General features: G+C 43.6%; 1 protein-coding gene and 1 pseudogene across 1 annotated transcript in view; one reads left to right on the plus strand and one right to left on the minus strand.

Moving 5' to 3' along the window:
- The first annotated feature begins 201 nt into the window (after positions 1 to 201).
- SLC16A10 (solute carrier family 16 member 10) overlaps positions 202 to 19,154 on the plus strand; it is a 141,833-nt gene continuing 122,880 nt past the window's right edge. The window contains exon 1 of the mRNA XM_033234315.1: positions 202 to 775. Within this exon, the coding sequence (XP_033090206.1) occupies positions 433 to 775 (343 nt within the window). The 5' untranslated portion in view covers positions 202 to 432. The remainder of the gene's footprint in view (positions 776 to 19,154) is intronic.
- On the minus strand, positions 3,891 to 4,003 carry LOC117098123 (annotated as a pseudogene).

The raw sequence follows: 19,154 nt of genomic DNA on the forward strand, positions 1-19,154 counted from the left end.
AGCAGGAGGAGGCCCCGTCGCAGACGCGCGCGCAGACGGCATCTGCAGCAGGCACCTGGGGCCGCGCGCCGCGGGGCGCCCCGCCTCCGCTCTCCGAGGCCCAATCATCGGGAGGCTGTGGGGGCACGTCCCGCTCCCGGCCACGCCCCCAACCGGTGGGGTGGGGTGTGCTTTTAAGAACCGGCTACTGGCCGTGGGCTCAGTCGGGGGTGCGGGGCTGTGACCTAGAGGCTTCGGTGCGGATCCCCCAGGCGTTCGCGCGCGCCGGCTGTCCTCGCGGCCGCCTGCGCGCTGCCCGCCCGCCCGCCAGGGGCTCCGCCGCCCTCGCTTCGGCCTCGTTAGCCCGCCAGGAGTCCCACAGCTCCTCCGGGAGCCCGCTGGTAACTCGCGTCCCTCGCGCTCCTCCAGCGCCTGAGGGGGCCGCCTCGGGCCATGGTGCTCTCCCAGGAGGAGCCGGACTCCGCGCGGGGCACGAGCGAGGCACAGCCGCTCGGCCCAGCGCCCACGGGGGTCGCTCCGCCGCCCGGCCGGGGACCCTCGGACAGCCCCGAGGCTGCTGTCGAGAAGGTGGAGGTGGAGCTGGCGGGGCCGGCGGACGCGGAGCCCCATGAGCCTCCTGAGCCCCCCGAGGGCGGCTGGGGCTGGCTGGTGATGCTGGCGGCCATGTGGTGCAACGGGTCGGTGTTCGGCATCCAGAACGCTTGCGGGGTGCTCTTCGTGTCCATGCTGAAAACCTTCGGCTCCAAAGACGATGACAAGATGGTCTTTAAGACAGGTGAGGCGCGGCGCCCGCCGAGGCCAGCCTGGGGGACCCGCATGGGGCCCCCGAGCGCACCCCGCGTGTGGGCTGTGTCTGCCTCCGAGTGTGCATGTCGGTGGGTCCTCGTGCCAGAGGGTGCGAGCCGGGGGGTCTGTCGAGTTGCAGACAGAGCCTGCCGCTTCTGGGGCCTCGGGGTGCCTGTCTTTATGTGGAATCCAGCTGCAGAGCTGTGTGTTTGCAAGCAGGTTGCAGAACTTACTTGCCGAGATCGTCCTCCTTTCCCCTCGGCAGAGTAGACACTAACAGTCCACAGGAGCCCTTCCTTTTAATGTTTGAAAACAAACAGGACCCCAGAACCATCAACCCCACACATCGCCCTGTCATTTTTGTGGTCTCTTTCGTGACTATGCCAGTTGTGTTGTTCTTCATCTGCCTCCCTGGGCCGCAGAGGGCTGTGCGTATGTTGGCGGGGCGGGGGGTGGAGTTTGGAGGAATGAAAGAGATTTGTACGAAGGTCACTGGAGTTCCGAAGGGGGCCCTGCAAGAGTCAGGGTTCCGTGTCTTCCCGCCCCCCCCCACCCTTTTTTTTGCCCTCTGGGCTAAATGTAGAAAACACGGGAGGCAGCCGGATTAGGGACTGGGATGAGGAAGGTGAGGTGTTGCTTCTTCCCTCTTCCTGTTGTGTTTTTTGACATTTTTTTAACCATATAGTAAATTAGATACAAATGGTGCAGATTCAGCATTTTCTCCCTGTAGAGCATTATTATGACTTTTTGGCTGGTTAGGCAAAAAACAAGTCTAAGACCTTCTGCATGACACTTTAACATAACATTATTTCACTTTATCCTGCAAGGTGAGCGCGGTCAATCCCATTTAGATGAGAAAACGGTAGCTCGGTGAAAGTGTCTTGGTGGGTAGTAGAATGGCAATAAAACACCTATCAACTGACTTCAAGGGCTGAGTGATTTCCATTACTGAATCAACCTCCCTCCCCGTCATTTGGGACAACTTTATATGATTAATAGTCTTTTTTTTTTTTTTTTACCTTGATTTTCTATTATTTTTAGAGCGAATATTCCTTAGGTCTTTAAGTATGCGTATAAGGAATGGGCAAGACTGTAATAAATTCTAAGACAAAGGTAATGCTGGGTTATGTTGAGAGTTTTAAAACCATATATAAACACTATTATACTATTTGTATCATTCTGCAACTTACTTTTCTTCCATTCTGCATCATGTTTGTGACTTATCTGCATAATACCTCAGTGTGAACTGATAACTCAAATTCTTTCCATTTTAACTTACATGATTTGCATTGTTTGACTGTATTATACTGTATGCATTCTCCCTTTGATAGGCATTTAGATTGTTTCCAAACTCATTCTAAACAATGTTGCAGTGAATATTCCTGTACACTGTCTCTTTATGCATGTGAATACGGTATCATATTTAACCTGGAATTTCTGTTCTTTAAATAGCTATTGAAACTGCTGTGGTATGCAGGTCAATGGGCTAGGTACAAAAAGTGTTAAAAATGTAGTAACATGTACTTAACCATTTAAGGAAGGTAATCATTGTAAAGTTTAGCAGGGGAGATATGCATATATAATAGTAAACAAAAGTAGTTTGGTGTCTTTTCTATGTGAGTATTGGGTGTCAGAGAGAAAAGCCCCAAAAGAAGGCAGAATTGACAGAGTTAACATTTAAAGACTAGTTCCAACATTTACCATATTCCTGCTTGGGATTACAGATTTTTAATGCCGTCAAGACAACAGCAGTCTTTTGTTTATCATCATTTTTGCAAATTCAGTTAAGTAGATCCTTTGGTGTCTGTGGGTGTTTTTTTTTGTTTGTTTGTTTGTTTTGGTTTGGTTTTTTGAGAGAGAGGGTGAGCAATTGCCAGAGAGAGACCATAGCTTTGCCAGGGATCAGAATTTTGCAGTGTCAAAGTCTCTACCTACTACTTGTCCCCAAAGTTCCAATTGGCTACAATATCCCAATACTGGGTAGCTGAAAGTGAGGGAAGGAACCTGGTTTTTCTTTTGCACTCTGTGAAGCTTTGTGTTTTCCATTTTGATGAATATCTTTCTTCTTTTTATTCAGTTCAGTCTTTGACAACTCTTACAGTCTTGTTTGTGTATGTGTGGGTATACATCATACAATCAGTTGTACAGGTATGCTAGTTAAATGTGTGAAGGTCTTTGTGCTTCTCTGCCTGACTGCTGTATATCTATATCTGGTTGTGCCATTGCACAAGGCTGCCAAACTAAGTGGGGACTGAAAACCAGCCTGGGCTCTGGATGCCCTTTGTCTGATTCCTACAGAACGGCCCTCTGCACTTGTAATGGTCCTGTATAACACAGCATCTAGATTGAACAATGGCCATTACTTGGGTGCTAGGTAATACATATGTGACTGATAGATGTTAAGGGCTGAGGAAGAAAACAGATTTAAACTTAGTGCTGAAAACATGATTACAAGATAGTCTTTAAGCCAGTTATTGTTGAGATCTCTCTCTCTTCCCCTGTCCCCTGCCCCTTTCTCTTTCCCTCGGTGCACAGACACACACAAAGGTGTTTCATAAAGTCCCTCATCTACCACAGGCACTATTTGAGAATATCTGCTTTGAAGTTTGATTGTTCACGCCTTTTCACTTTGATATTCGAATGCTGAGTCATCTGCGTTCAAGCATATGCAAGCTTCAGATACATGCCAAAAAATATCTGGAATTTGTTTAAGCCTTTTATTTTTCAAAGTTTTGGTCTATTTCCTATTACCGTACTCATGATTGATAATGCTGGTGTTAGAGTACAGTTAGTTCTGTCTCCTTGTTTCCATTAGCTTCTTTATAGCAAGTGATTAGCCTAAGGATATACAGGGAGGTGGTGGGATGGAATCTAGGTCTCCAAATGATGGTGCACATTTCTTCAGTACTTTCCTGTGGCTAAGCACTTTAAATGCGTTCCTATTTAAACCTTACTACACTTCTCTGATAGACTTTGTTAATATCTTTCTTTTTGGATTTGGGAACTCAGGCTTACAGAGTTTAAGTAAGAAGTGGAGCCAGAATTCAACCCCAGGCTTATCTGACTCTAAGAGCTGGGGTTTTTATTTTAATTATTTATTTATTTAAAATACGGAATACTCCATGAACTTGCATGTCATCTTTGTGCAGGGGTCACGCTAATCTTCTCTGTGTCATTCCAATTTTAGTAAATTGTTGTTCAAAGTGCTGCTGAAGCAAGCACCAGGAGTTGGGTTTTAATCATTCATCATATTGCATTGACTAGATAACATTCTGCAAATACGATGTTCTTTATGTTGTTGATTAATTTAAGTGTTAGTGATTGGTTGAGTGCTCTACCACGCATTCTGGGATTAGAAAGAAGGGTCCTTGTTTCTTGGTCTTACTTTGTAGTGAATAAACAATTACAAATTATTAATATCTTGAACTATATTTCTGAAGTGTAGAGACTTCCATAGAGGAACAAGATACTTCCATATGCTGTTCAAGCAAAAGTCTGGGGTTTCCTTTGGAGAACCATGCTCTTTTAGGTTGATCCACAGCAGGACAATATTTCTAGGCAGAACTGAGGAGGAGCCTTTCTTAGGCTCACTTCTCTTCAGGGGTCTGTTAACTGTTCCCACGCAATGGATAATGTACCCAAAATTTCTCAGGAAAGGGCCTGAAGAAGTTCGTTCACACTAAGTGTAAGTGAGTTTACACATCTTACTGTTAATTCTCTTTCTACAAATGTTTACCACGTTATCTAACACGCTCTGTTTTGGGCTCTGTCCTGGGCACTGGCGATAATGACTGAGAGAGAAAATGTCAGCTGTTTCCAAGTAGCTTAGGATCTGTTGTGGGATACAAATTAATAACAGACCAGAAGTAATAGAACATTTCCCTGAAGGATTTTCAATATAACAGGACTCAATTTTATTATAAAAGGCTGAAATTCTAAGGTCATTTCAACAGGTGGTGGGGGTGGGGAAGGCAATTGATGCCTCTTTCTCTGTGGTTATAAACCTCACTTGGTGAAATTAAGACTTTGGAAAGGGGAAGTAAGCCGACTCCAAGTTGGGCAGTAGAACTATTGAAAAATGCTGACGGCGTCACAGTCCCATTATGGTGCCCAGCAAGCTGCCGATGACATGGCACTCAGAGGAGTGTCTCACATCCTGCTGTGTCTGAGGGAGCAAGCTGAACTTGAGTTGTCTCTTTTTTTTTTTTTTGAGACGGACTCTCGCTCTGTCGCCCAGGCTGGGGTGCAGTGGTGCCATCTCAGCTCACGGCAACCACAGCCTCCCGGATTCAAGCAATTCTTCTGCCTCAGTCTTCTGAGTAGCTGGGACTACAGGCGCGTGCCACCACACCTGGCTAATTTTTGTATTTTTAGTAGAGTCGGGGTTTCACCACATTGGTCAGGCTGGTCTCACACTCCTGACCTCGTAATCCGCCTGCCTCGGACTCCCAAAGAGCTGGGATTACAGGCATGAGTTGTCTCTTTTTACTTGAATTTTTACCTGTTCACATGTGCATGCTTCTTGCCTAGGTAAGAGGAATCAAATGCTTTAGGGAAGAATAAAAGGAAATACAATTAAGTGGAACATTGTTTTTCCTTAGAAAGTGTAATTTTGGGCTGGCCGCAGTGGCTCACACCTGTAATCCCAGCACTTTGGGAGGCCGAGGCAGTTGGATCACCTGAGGTCAGGAGTTCGAGACCAGCCTGGCCAACATGGTGAAACCCCGTTTCTACTAAAAGTACAAAAAATTAGCTGGGCGTGGTGGCGGATGCCTGTAATCCCAGCTACTCAGGAGGCTGAGGCAGGAGAATCACTTGAACCTGGGAGGCAGAGGTTGTAGTGAGCCGAGATGGCACCACTGTACTCCAGCAAGGGCAACAAGAGCGAAACTCTGTCTCAAAAAAAAGAAAAAGAAAAAAGAAAATGCAACTTTGTTTTAACTCTGCTAGATAATGGAAAACCGATGGAACTAATGATGAGTGTAGGGTTTTTTGTTTGTTTGTTTTGTTTTGAGATTGTGCCATTTCACTCCCGCCTGGGTATCAAGAGAGAAACTCTGTCTCCAAAAAATAAATAAATAAGAAAGTGTAAATCAAAACATTAACAATTCAGTAGTTTGAAAGTAGATTATCAAAAAGGTCCTGAAAGGGAGGCTCTTTGGCTGTAATCTTTAACGCAACTCTACACTCCCTCTATGGAGACAGATTTCTTTTTAGATGGTTACAATCGCAAAGTAGGATTTTCAGTAGCATTTAGGGATGAATGAATCTTGCGGCATCTCTTGCTGTATCTTGCTAGCCCCTCGGAAACTTCAAGTCAGTTAGTGCTTCCTCAGAAGTTGGTCCCTCCCCACCATGTTTTCACATTTGCAGTTATACTGATATCCACATCGTACAGTTGTATATGACACCTAGATTATAGGAAATTTTGGCTGTCGTTCAGAAGTTAACTGCTATGTTTTGCCTTTATGCTAAAGAGATTTTGTTTTGTTTGGTAGGAAAAGCGGCCTGCATAGCTAGCCATTTCTGTATCTTAGAAAAGTTTTTAGTAACAGTGCTTTGTTGAGCTAGTTACAGTGAACAAATAATCTGGTTCATAGTCCTATACATCTTTCACTACAAGAAAAATACCTGATTGTTATTTACACTGGAAGAGAGGTAGAAAAGCTAAGAGAACTCACTTATGGCAATAAACCAGTCTAAACTACCTGCTAAAATAAGTGAGAAGTTTATAAAAGTGGTTCTAGGATTTTGGAATAATAGCGAGTATGATGTGGGCATTTCATACTTCATTTCCAGAATGTTTCTGGATTCAGTGCAAGACTGAATAGCGTATATAGTGAATTCTAATTCAATACAACAATGTGAGGTTCCTGTGGTATTTTTTCATGGAATTTTATCAATAAAATTAACTGCTGAAGGAACCCAATTAGCCAAAATGAAAAGCATAACAAATGTTTTCAGGAGTGATTTTGAGGTGTCTTTTAGAATAAATTGTACTCTGCTCTTGATGTGATTTGCGACATCCTTTTGTCACAGTTCCTTGAGGCTCAGTCCCTGGCTACGTATTTGCTTCACTTTCTTGCCTTCTTCCATCCACTGTCTTAGGGCTGTTATTTCCAAATCTCATCTCTGTGTTCAAGACCCTTATTTACTATTTCTGGACAGTTCCATTTGGGTACACAGGTACATCATACTAAACTAACGTGAACTTATTTTTCAGCCACTCCATACAACCTTTCCTTACTACCAAAAATGACAGTCCATTTGTCAGCATTCTTCTGAATCCATATTCCTCCTTCTTAATTCTCAGTACATGATACTTCTGGTTGTTTAACTCAGAAACCTGGAATGTATCTTAACTTCTTATTTCTCTTCCTTCCTTACCTGTTTTGTTAATCAGAGTTCTTTTGTGTTTACCTTCTTAATGCCTCTTAAATCAGTCCCCCTTTTCTTTCACTGCTGTGTCTTAATTCATGCCTTCAATTACTTTTTATTTTATTTTTTGAGATAAGGTCTCACTGTGTTCCCCAGGCTGGAGTGCAGTGGTGTGATCATAGCTCACTGCAGCCTCACGTTTAGGCTCAAGCAGTCCTCCTATCTCAGCTTCTTGAGTAGCTGCAACACCAGGCACGTGCCACCATGCCCGGCTAATTAAAAACATTTTTTTTGTGGAGATGGCATCTTGCTATTTTGCTCAGGCTTGTCTTAAACTCCTGGCCTCAAGTGACCCTCCTGCCTCAGCCTCCCAAAGTATTGGGACTAACAGGCGTGAACTGCTGTGCCTGGCCACCTTCATTACTATTGGCCACAATTAGTCATAACCCCTTAACAGGACTGCTTGTCCTCAGTTGTACATCTGGGTGATTTTTCTAAAAGGTTGGACCATATGATTTTTCTGTTTAAATGCCCAGTGACACTCATTACTTTTAGGAAAACGTCAAACTCCCTACTCCGAAGGCCTGCAAGTTCTGGCCCTTGCCTGGCACTCTAGCCTTGCCCCTGCCTCTCTCCCTTATTGGTTTTTGTGTTCTAGCCAACCTGTAGGTGTTACACTGGCCCAAATTTGTCTTGCTGCTTTTTGCCTCTGTGCCTTTGTGTACTCCTGTTTTCAGTGCGATGGTTGGTCCTTGTGAGATTCTGATGAAATGGTTGGCCATTTTATTCTTTTGTCACAATCCTGGGACACAAATAGTTATTTTATGCAATTGTTACATATTTGATGCTCTTGGAATATTGGGGGTAGCTACATTTTGGAGTTTTGAGAATGAATTCAAATAAGTTACAAATTATGTTTAAAGTGGTAGACAGAGAACCTGATTTCAACCTATTCTAATAAAGCAGTCCGTGAAAGCCATTTTAAAGATGATCTGTATTTGTTAAAGTGGCAGTTTTTATATTCCCTGATATGGTTTGGCTGTGTTCCCACCCAAATCTCATGTTGAATTGTAGCTCCCATAATCCACACTTGTCATGGGAGGGAGGTAATTACCTGATGGGAGGTAATTGAATCATGGGGGCAGGTTTTCCCATGCTGTTCTTGTGATAGTTAATAAGTCTCACGAGAGCTGATGGTTTATAAAGGGCAGTTCCTCTGCACACTTTCTGTTGCCTGTTGCCATGTAAGACATACCTTTGCTCCTCTTTCGCCTTCCAGCATGATTGTGAGGCCTCCCTAGCTATGTGGAACTGAGTCCATTAAGCCTCTTTTTCTTTATAAATTACCCAGCCTCAGATATTTCTTCATAACAGTATGAAAATGGAGTAATACATTCCATTACCATAAAGAAAAGGCTTTCATGTACATTATTTTTATTTTTATTTTTTTGAGACGGAGTCTCACTCTGTCGCCCAGGCTGGAGTGCAGTGGCCGGATCTCAGCTCACTGCAAGCTCCGCCTCCCGGGTTCACGCCATTCTCCTGACTCAGCCTCCCGAGTAGCTGGGACTACAGGCGCCCGCCACCTCGCCTGGCTAGCTTTGTGTATTTTTTAGTAGAGACGGGGTTTCAACGTGTTAGCCAGGATGGTCTCGAACTCGACCTCGTGATCCGCCCGTCTCGGCCTCCCAAAGTGCTGGGATTACAGGCTTGAGCCACCGCGCCCGGCTTCATGTACATTATTTTTTAGAGTAGCCTTGTGGTATGTCATTACCTCCATGTATAGATAAGAAAGTTGCAACTTGCACAGTATTAGGATTGATATCAGTATTTACTTTCATTAAGTTGAACTTCAGAACAGCTTTTTGGCTGGAAAAAGATTGTACTTATGTCAAAGTTGTCCTGAAAGTAAAATCCTACCCCTGTCCCCAACCAGAAACTATTTACTACATATTTACTTGCATGTTCTTTAGAATATTCTCTCAATAGTGTCTCCTACTTAAGTCATCAGAAATGCTGTGATGTCATTTTTGGAAAAGAATTCCAGAGTTATCACCACCTAGCTATAAACTGGTCTTACATTCACATTAAACAAGCAAACCTTAACAAAAACAAGCTCAACCCTAAACATAACTTGAACAGTCAGCTCACCACAGTTCTGAGCACCTGCCTTGCCTGGTGCCACCCACGCAGGGACTGTGGATGTTTAAATTGGCAGAGATTCAGAACAGGAAACTCCAGCACACCTGGGAACTGTGCAGACGTACCACATGAGAGAGGTAGCCTATGAGTGGCTGGAGGAATGGAGGAAAGCAGTGCTTTCAAACGTACATGCCAAATGTGTGTGATCATACCTCTTTGTTAATGTGCCTTCTTTAACAGCAAAAGTAACTCCTCGCCTTGCATATAGGAACTAAAAAAAAGTCAATGAAGAAATGGCTTGCCTTATTCTCAAGGAAGAGCGTATAGGAACTAAAAAAAAGTCAATGAAGAAATGGCTTGCCTTATTCTCAAGGAAGAAGTCTTTTTTCATTTCACTAATTTTTAATCATGGGCATAAGTATGAAATACATATTAGAAATACTGTATATGGACCAAAGCAATGTTTCCTTTGTGGACCAAAGCCGTGTTTCTTTTTTCTTTCTTTTCTTTTCTTTTTTTTTTTTTTTTAAGAGACAGGGTCTTGCTCTGTTGCTCAGTGATGTGCTGAGGCATTTGAAACCAGCTTGGGCAATAGAGGGAGACCCCCACCTCTACAAAAAATTTTTTTAAAATTAGCCAGGTATGGTGGTGGTATGTGCTTGTAATCCCAGTTATTCAGGAGGCTGGGGCAGGAGTACAATTTTTTTTCCAGCCAAAAATCTGCTCTTAAGTTCAACTTAATGAAAGTAAATACTGATATCAATCCCAACACTGTGCAAGTTGCAACTTTCTTATCTATACATGGAGGTAATGACATACCACAAGGCTACTCTAAAAAATAATGTGCATGAAGCCTTTTCTTTCTGGAGTGCAGTCAGTGATGTGATCATGGCTCACCGTAACCTCAACCTCTTAGGCTCAAGGAATCCTCCTGCCCCAGCCTCCTGAATAGCTGGGATTACAGGCACATACCACCACACCTGGCTAATTTTTAAAAATTTTTTGGTAGAGGCGGGCTCTCCCTATATTGCCCAAGCTGGTTTTGAACGCCTGAGCTCAAGTGATCCTCCAACCTCGGGCTCCCAAAGTGTTAGGAATACAGGCTTGAGCCATAGTGCCTGGCCCCAAAACAGTGTTTGTAACTCCCTTTGTCCCCTCTTTTTTTTTTTTTTTTTTTTTTGAGACGGAGTCTTGCTCTGCCGCCCAGGCTGGAGTGCAGTGGCCGGCTCTCAGCTCACTGCAAGCTCCGCCTCCCGGGTTCACGCCATTCTCCTGTCTCAGCCTCCCGAGTAGCTGGGACTACAGGCGCCCGCCTCGTCGCCCGGCTAGTTTTTTTTTGTATTTTTTAGTAGAGACGGGGTTTCACCATATTAGCCAGGATGGTCTCGATCTCCTGACCTCGTGATCCGCCCGTCTCGGCCTCCCAAAGTGCTGGGATTACAGGCTTGAGCCACCGCGCCCGGCCTGTCCCCTCTTGATAAACATAAAAATCTCACAGTACTTCAGAATTTTGTTGCACACATCCAAGTGTAGTTTGCCTTTCCTTGTGAGTGGCAGAAGATAATGTCATACTCTGTATCCATCAGCCAAAATTTTGTCAAGCTTTACTTTTATTTTTGAAATTTTTATTTGTATTTGTATTTTTTTTTTTTTTTTGAGACGGAGTCTTGCTCTGTCGCCCAGGCTGTAGTGCAGTGGCGTGATCTCGACTCACTGTAAGCTCTGCTGCCTGGGTTGAAGTGATTTTTGTGCCCCAGCCTCTAGAGTAGCTGGGACTACAGGCGCGTGCCACCACACCTGGCTGAATTTTTGTATTTTTAGTAGAGGTGGGGTTTCACCATGTTGGTCAGGCTGATCTCGAACTCCTAACCTCAGGTGATCCACCCGCCTCAGCCTCCCAAAGTGCTGGGATTACAGGCATGAGCCACCATGCCCGGTCAAGCTTCACTTTTAGTTATGTTATGGATATAATTAGAATTATTTTCTTGTTCTTTAAATACAGAATTATAATATTGAATGTGTGCTTTTAAAAAATCAGTAAATGTACCCCTCTAGAACTTCTGATCTATGCCTCTTAGTGAGTGCGGGGAGCTGTGCTGCTTTCCTCCTCCAGTGCCCCCGCTTAAGAATTACTCACTATAAGGAGTTTTAAATTCAATTAAAGGTATGCTTTAGAGAGTTAAGTCTAAATGAAAGGTCAATGATTAAATTAATGGATAAAAGTCCGTTGTACCTAGGGAAAGGTGCATTGGTCTGCAGTGCAGCTAGTACCTAGTTTTTGCTAAAGAGTAAATTGCAGCTGGGCCAGGTGGCTCATGCCTGTAATCTTAGCACTTTGGGAAGCCAAGGTGGTCGGATCACTTGAGGTCCGGAGTTCGAGACCAGCCTGACCAACATGGAGAAACCCTGTCTCTACTAAAAATACAAAATTAGCCAGGTGTGGTGGTACATGCCTGTAATCTCAGCTACCTGGGAAGCTGAGGCAGGAGAATTGCTTGAATCCGGGAGGTGGAGGTTGTGGTGAGCCAAGATTGTGCCGTTGCACTCCAACCTGGGCAACAAGAGTGAAATTCCATCTCACAATAAAAAAGAAAACCCTAGGTGGAAGGATCGCTTGAGTCCAGGAGTTCAAGAACAGCCTGGGCAACATGGTGAGACCCCTGTCTCTACTTTTAATTAAAATAAAATTAACATTAAAAAGTGTAGTAAAACTTTTAAAAAGAGTAAATTGTATCAGCAGTGTTCTGCCTGTGTTCAGAAAGCCAAAATTTATATTCGTGTTGCATTTAGATTGGATGCAAGACCAATTTTGAGATGTGTTTTAATATTATAAAAATAGAAAACTGCCTATTCACTAAATGGTGATATTTATTGACTTTTCTGTGTAGATAAGTATTAATGTCAAGTCAAGTAGGTTAGTCTGGAGACTGTTTTTATTAATAAAAACCTTTTCATTTTACTAATTATCCTTTTCATTAGTTTTGCCTTTATGTTGCAACTTCAAATGGCAGCATCTCAAAGGATTTACATTTGTCAATGGTTGTTTTTTTTTTTTTTTTTTTTTTTTTTTGAGACGGAGTCTCGCTCTGTTGCCCAGGCTGGAGTGCAGTGGCCAGATCTTGGCTCACTGCAAGCTCCGCCTCCCGGGTTTACACCATTCTCCTGCCTCAGCCTCCCGAGTAGCTGGGACTACAGGCGCCCGCCACCTCGCCCGGCTAGTTTTTTGTATTTTTTAGTAGAGACGGGGTTTCACAGTGTTAGCCAGGATGGTCTTGATCTCCTGACCTCGTGATCCGCCCGTCTCGGCCTCCCAAAGTGCTGGGATTACAGGCTTGAGCCACCGCGCCCGGCCTGTCAATGGTTGTTGAAACAACGACATTCCACAAAGTTAATTGATGTTGTAGTGTGAATGGGGCAAGAAGTTGTCATTGTTGTCCTGTAGTAATGTAGCACTCAAACTTTGACAGGAGGACCCCTAACCATGTAGTTATTGACTGTAAGTACTCTTCCCCTAAGAGTAAGATTTTTTTTTAGGAATAAATGATAAATATATGGAGTTTTAGTTGTAGGTGTTATGTTTTGTCTCCTTCTACTCAGAGAAAAATGTTACTTGTGGAATAGGCTCAAACTGAAAAAAGGACCTGATTTTTAATAAGATCAGATCCTTTGGCCATATTTTGATGTTGGTTCAAAACAAAGATTTAATATCGGATGCACAATTGTTAAGAGCTCTGTAATGTAGTAGTAACACTTGAGCCTCAGCCAGTGACTACACATTAAGTTTTTGTCCATTTTTTACAGGGCAGGGCACGGGAGCTGGTGAGGCATAAAGAAGGGTCAGAGGAGATAATAGACTTACATTTGTATTTTTATGCATAATTATATAGGAAACATTAAATCCAGAGTTGATAAATAATTTGTATGAATGTATTTATTTATTTTTGAGACAGGGTCCTGCTCTGCTGTCCAGGCTGAAGCGTAGGGGTATGAACACAGCTCACTGCAGCCTCGACCTGGGCTCAAGCGATTTTCTTGCCTCAGCCTCCTGAGTAGCTGGGACCACAGGCATGTGCCACTATACCTGGCTAATTTTTGAAGTTTTTTTGTAGAGATGGGGTCTCGCCATGTTGCCCGGGCTGGTCTTGAACTCCTGGGCTCAAGCAATCCTCCTGCCTTGGCCTCCCAGAGTGTTGGGATTATAGGTGTGAGCCACCATGTTCGGCTGATAAATAGTTTCTAATCTAAAAATCCTATTTTGTATGGAGAGGGGAGGACAAGTAGGCTATTTTTGCCACATTTTGTTGCTGGCCAGAATCTCAGAGGGTTTTTACCTGCATTAAAAATGATTAAGGCGGCCGGGCGCAGTGGCTCAAGCCTGTAATCCCAGCACTTTGGGAGGCCGAGATGGGCGGATCACGAGGTCAGGAGATCGAGACCATCATGGCCAACACAGTGAAACCCCATCTCTACTTAAAAAAAAAAAAAAAAAAAAATGATTGAGGCTGGGCGGAGTGGCTCATGCCTGTAATCCCATCATGTTGGGAGGCCGAGGCAGATGAATTGCTTGAGCCCTGAAGTTGTAGAGCAGCCTGGGCAACATGGTGAAACCCCATCTCTACGAAAAATACAAAAATTAGCTGGACATGGTGGCAGGCACCTGTGGTCCCAGCTACTCAAAAGGCTGAGGTGAGGTCTGGAGGTCTGAGGTGAACCCTGGAGATCAAGGCTGCATTGAGCCAAGATAGCTCCACTGCCTACCAGCCTGGGCAACAGAGCAAGACCCTGTCTCAAAAAAAAAAAAAAAGTTATTTTTTTTCCAGCATAGACAAAGCAGGGGAAAGAAAAGATTATGTTTCAAATGTCCATTTAAGCTACTACATTTAAAGTAATACTTTCTAATGATTTAAACTTTAGATTAGTCTATTAACAGGTCACCTGGGAGATTCTTTATAAAACATGAGAGTTTATCACTTCTTTCAATACATGTGTGTCTGTGAATGATGCTCAATAGATCTGAAGCCTGAACTTTCTGCAGAAATGTTGTGCAATTATCTATAGATGTTTACTTGAATCTAAATAAAAATAAATTATAATACATTTGGTTGTATTGGTTTTGAATCTGTAATTATTTGGGGATTTGGATTTGGTTTATCTACAGTTTGTCTTTTTTTTTTTTGAGATGGAGTCTCACTTTGTCGCCAGGCTGGAATGCAGTGGTGTGATCTGGGCTCACTGCAACCTCCGCCTCCTGGGTTCAAGCGATTCTCCTGCTTCAGCTTCCCAAGTAGCTAGGATTACAGGCATACGCCACCATGCCGAGTTAATTTTTGTCTTTTTAGTAGAGATGGGGTTTCACCATGTTTACCAGGATAGTCTGAATCTCTTGACCTCATGATCCACTTCAGCCTCCCAAAGTGCTGGGATTATAGGCGTGAGCCACCGCGCCTGGCCTACAGTTGTCTTTTTTTACTCACCCCCACAGATGAAGCATTATAAGGAGGTTAGCTTTCCTTAAAGAATATACTCTCCTTAAGCAGTTTTATCAACAAAGCCAGGGAATGCCAAACTTTAACACTTGTACTTAAATTTATAACTGATGCATGTATGCATATATACATACATACATACATGTATATGTTGTTATATATGTATAGATATCATCAGTATAGATAGTCTATCAGTATAGTAATCGTTTATCTGCAACTCTTGGGGTTCTCTCTTGCTCTCTCTTGCTCTCTCTCTCTCTCTATATATATATATATAATTTTTTTTCCTTTTTTGAGACAAGATCTCATTCAGTCACCCAGGCTGGAGTGGTGGGATCATGGCTTACTGCAACCTTGACCTCCTGGGCTCAAGTGATCCTACCACCTCAGCCTCCCAAGTAGCTAGGACTACAGGGGCATGCCACTACACATAGCTAATTTTTGTATTTTTTGTAGAGGCAGGGTTTTGCCTTGTTGCCCAGGCTGGTCTTGAAATCCTGGGCTCAAGCAATCTGTCCACCTTGGCTTCCTAAAGTGCTGGCATTATGGGCCTGAGCCACTGTGCCCAGCCTATATTTTTTTGAATTGTAAAAAAGTAACCTGCTCCCTACTGAAGTAAATAGAGTTAAAAAAAAGTAACCTGATATAGACACCTGTATTTTCTGACACCCCTGGAAGAGTCCCAGATACCCTATAATCAAATACATTAACATTTCTGCAGCAAAATACATGGATAAGTGAGTTAAATAGAGACCATTCACGTCAGTTCAGATAAAGTTTTGCTTCTAATTAAATGTTCATATTCTCTTACAAAAACTTTGGGTTTGGGTTTTCAGATTTGCAAATAAATAATTATAAATTATTATTATTTTTTTGAGACAGAGTCTTGCCGTGTTGCTCAGGCTGGAGTGCCATGGCACAATCACGGCTCACTGCAACCTCAACCTCGGGCTCGAGCCATCCTCCCACTTCAGCCTCCCAAGTAGCTGGGACTACAGGAATGTGCCACCATGTCCAGCTAATTTTTGTATTCTGAGTAGAGATGGAGTTTTGCCGTGTTGGCCAGGCTGGTCTGAAACTCCTAACCTCAAATGATCCACCTGCCTTGGCCTTCCAAAATGTTGAGATTATAGGCATTAGCCACTAGGCCTGGCAGAATTATACATTTATATGTAAATATTTGCTTTTGTTTTCTGTTTTTCAGTAAACATTTTTTAAGGTACATTTTTCTGTATCACTTAAGGCACCTGCTTAATTGTTTCAGTAAGTGTGATGTTCTACCATATTGGTCTACCCTAGGTTACTCAACCAGGCCTCCTTTGGTGAGTAGCAGGCAGTGTTATGCAACATATGTAGCATATTTGTATATGTCGTTGAACAAATTGTTTTTTTCCCCTCTCTTGGATTGCTTCCTTGGGTGTACGTCCAAAAGTGAGATTACTAGTTCAAAGGGTATGAACAACTTTATAACACCTGTTACACATTGCCAGATTATTCTTTAGAAAACTTTAATCAGTTTATTGTGCCACCAGTGATTTGCTGGCTTCCTGAAAACCCTACCAATGTTTGGTTTTATTTTTATTAGTATTTGCTAATTTGATGAGTACCGATGATATTTTTTAAAGTAGTTTAAAATCGTATTTCAGTGCTTATAAGTCTGTGTATCCAGTTTTTGAGCCCTTCAGAAGCAGCAAATGACCTGGCAACTATATATAATATTTGCAAATACAAGAGGACATATACCAGTGAATATATTAGAGTAAGACTTCATTCCCATAGGTAATGAAGGAAAGCTTGAGATTATCTTAGGCTTTAGATTCTCACCTGACACATCTTGGCAGGTAGGCCATGTCCTTGTTTCCTCTGCTGTCTTAGCTCAGGTGTTGATCAAGGTCTGTCTTAGGGTGGGGGATAGGAATGGAAATAAACCATGTAGAGACTTGGGCATGAGGACTCTGATTCTTCTAGGTGGCATCTCATCCTTCAGAGGATCAAGTCTGCAAGAGTAGTCATATCTTAATCTCTTTCAGTGCTATCACCTTGCATCAAGGTCTCAAGCTAATTCCGTTGAAAATTTTTTATTAATTATTTTTGGGGTATGTTTAAAATTTTTTTTGCATTTATTTATTTATTTTTATGAGACAGGGTCTTGCTCTGTCACCCATGCTGGAGTACATACAGTTGCACGCTCATGGCTCACTGCAGCCTTGATTTCCCAAGCTCAGTGATCCTCCCACCTCAGCCTCCCGAGTAGCTGGGACTACAAGTGCACGTCACCACATCTGGCTAATTTTCATATTTTTTGTAGAGATGGTGTTTTACCACATTGCCCAGGCTAGTCTCAAACTCCTCGACTCAAGGGATCTGCCTGCCTCAGCCTCCCAAAGTGCTGAGATTATAGGTGTGAATCACCATGCCCGGCTCCCCATTTAATTTTTTTGTTGTTGTTTTTTAGATGGAGCTTCGCTGTTGTCGCCCAAGCTGGAATGCAATGGCACGATCTCCGCTCACTGCAACTTCCACCTCCTGGGTTCAAGCGATTTTCCTGTCTCAGCCTCCCGAGTATCTGGGATTACAGACACATGCCACCATGCCTGGCTAATTTTTGTATTTTTAGTAGAAACGGGGTTTCACCATGTTGGTCAGGCGGGTCTCAAACTCCTGACCTCAGGTGATCCACGTGCCTCAGCTTCCCAAAGTGCTGGGATTATAGATGTGAGCCACCATGCCCAGTCACCCATTTAATTTTTTGAGCACAAAATATGTACTAAGAGCCACACAAGAAACTAATTTGACTTATTGCATGCTCTTGAGAGGTCATGACGGGAAAAAGAATGAGATATACTTAAGTAACTCTGAGAGAATATGCTGTACCTGCTAAATGCTGTGCAAGCAAGATACAAGATTTTGGAGGAAGGGAGAATGACTTCTGACTGAGCTGACTAGGGAAGGCTTCAGTTTTTGAGTTAGGTGTTATGAGATTGGGAGACTTTCCTCAGCACATCTGACAGAAGAGGTTATCCGAGGTGAGAGTGTAAGGCCTGAGCAAGGGCCAGGAGGCAGTTCTAATACTAAATGTTCTGACTGTGGTTGACTATGTATTTTAGGTTATTTTGTTTAATCTATCCAGTAATCCTTTCATGTAACAATTACGATGTGTGTGTTTTAGGTGGAGCTACTAAGGCTAGTAAGTAGTGAGGCTGGATTTAAACTTAAGTCTCCACAGCTTCATGGCCCAAGTTCTTTATACTTGATCCCACAACTGGGCTTATTAAGTGAATGACGAGGAGTTTGGTTTGTCTAGGGCCCAGGATATGCAGTGAAAGGTCATAGACTATAAGGCTGGAAAAGAATGGTGGAGTTGGGAGATGGAAGATCTAAATGCTAAGGTAAGCTTGGACATTATTTAATAGAGGCAATGGGGAGATACTGAGGATTTCCGAAGAGGGTTTCTAAGTAGTGCTTTAAAAAGATGTCTGGGTTGCAGAGGCAAGAAATAGGAGGAACACTGGGCCGGGCGCGGTGGCTCAAGCCTGTAATCCCAGCACTTTGGGAGGCCGAGACGGGTGGATCACGAGGTCAGGAGATCGAGACCATCCTGGCTAACAAGGTGAAACCCCGTCTCTACTGAAAAATACAAAAAATTAGCCGGGCGAGATGGCGGGCGCCTGTAGTCCCAGCTACTCGGGAGGCTGAGGCAGGAGAATGGCGTAAACCCGGGAGGCGGAGCTTGCAGTGAGCCGAGATCGCGCCACTGCACTCCAGCCTGGGCGACAGAGCCAGACTCCGTCTCAAAAAAAAAAAAAAGAAAAGAAATAGGAGGAACACCAATTACAAAGCCCCGACCGAAAGCCGAGTGAGATTTGAGGGGCAGCCAAGGAAATGGGAATGAAGGGACAGATGTGAGGCATTTCAAAGGATAGACTGCAGGAATTCTGGCAGAGAATGAGTGTGGACAGTGATGAAGAACACAGAAACAGCATTGATGCCTACATCTGGAGCCCGTGTCTTAATAGTTTTTGATCAGGGAGACCTACAATACATTTTGTATTGTGCCCCACAAAATCATGTCGATAGCCCTAGATGGTGCCAGGGACAGGTATGTGGCATGAGGAGAAGGAGTTGCCAGGGAAAGGCTGGCTCACATTTTAGACATGTTGAGCATTAAGGGTCAGCAAGACATCAAGGGTGATGTCAGGCAGGTAACTGGAAATGCAAACTGGGAGTCTCAGAGTGACGCTGAGTCCAGTGGTGGTACTTTGGAAAGAACATATATCTCTAAGAGGAACATGATATAATAGAAACCCAGAAATCCTGCCTTGAGTGGACTCAGGGGCTGCTTCTAGGTAATTTAGTTCATTT

Source organism: Trachypithecus francoisi, unplaced genomic scaffold (assembly GCF_009764315.1).
Source record: "Trachypithecus francoisi isolate TF-2019V2 unplaced genomic scaffold, Tfra_2.0 Lachesis_group15, whole genome shotgun sequence".
Classification (NCBI taxonomy): Eukaryota; Metazoa; Chordata; class Mammalia; order Primates; family Cercopithecidae; genus Trachypithecus; species Trachypithecus francoisi.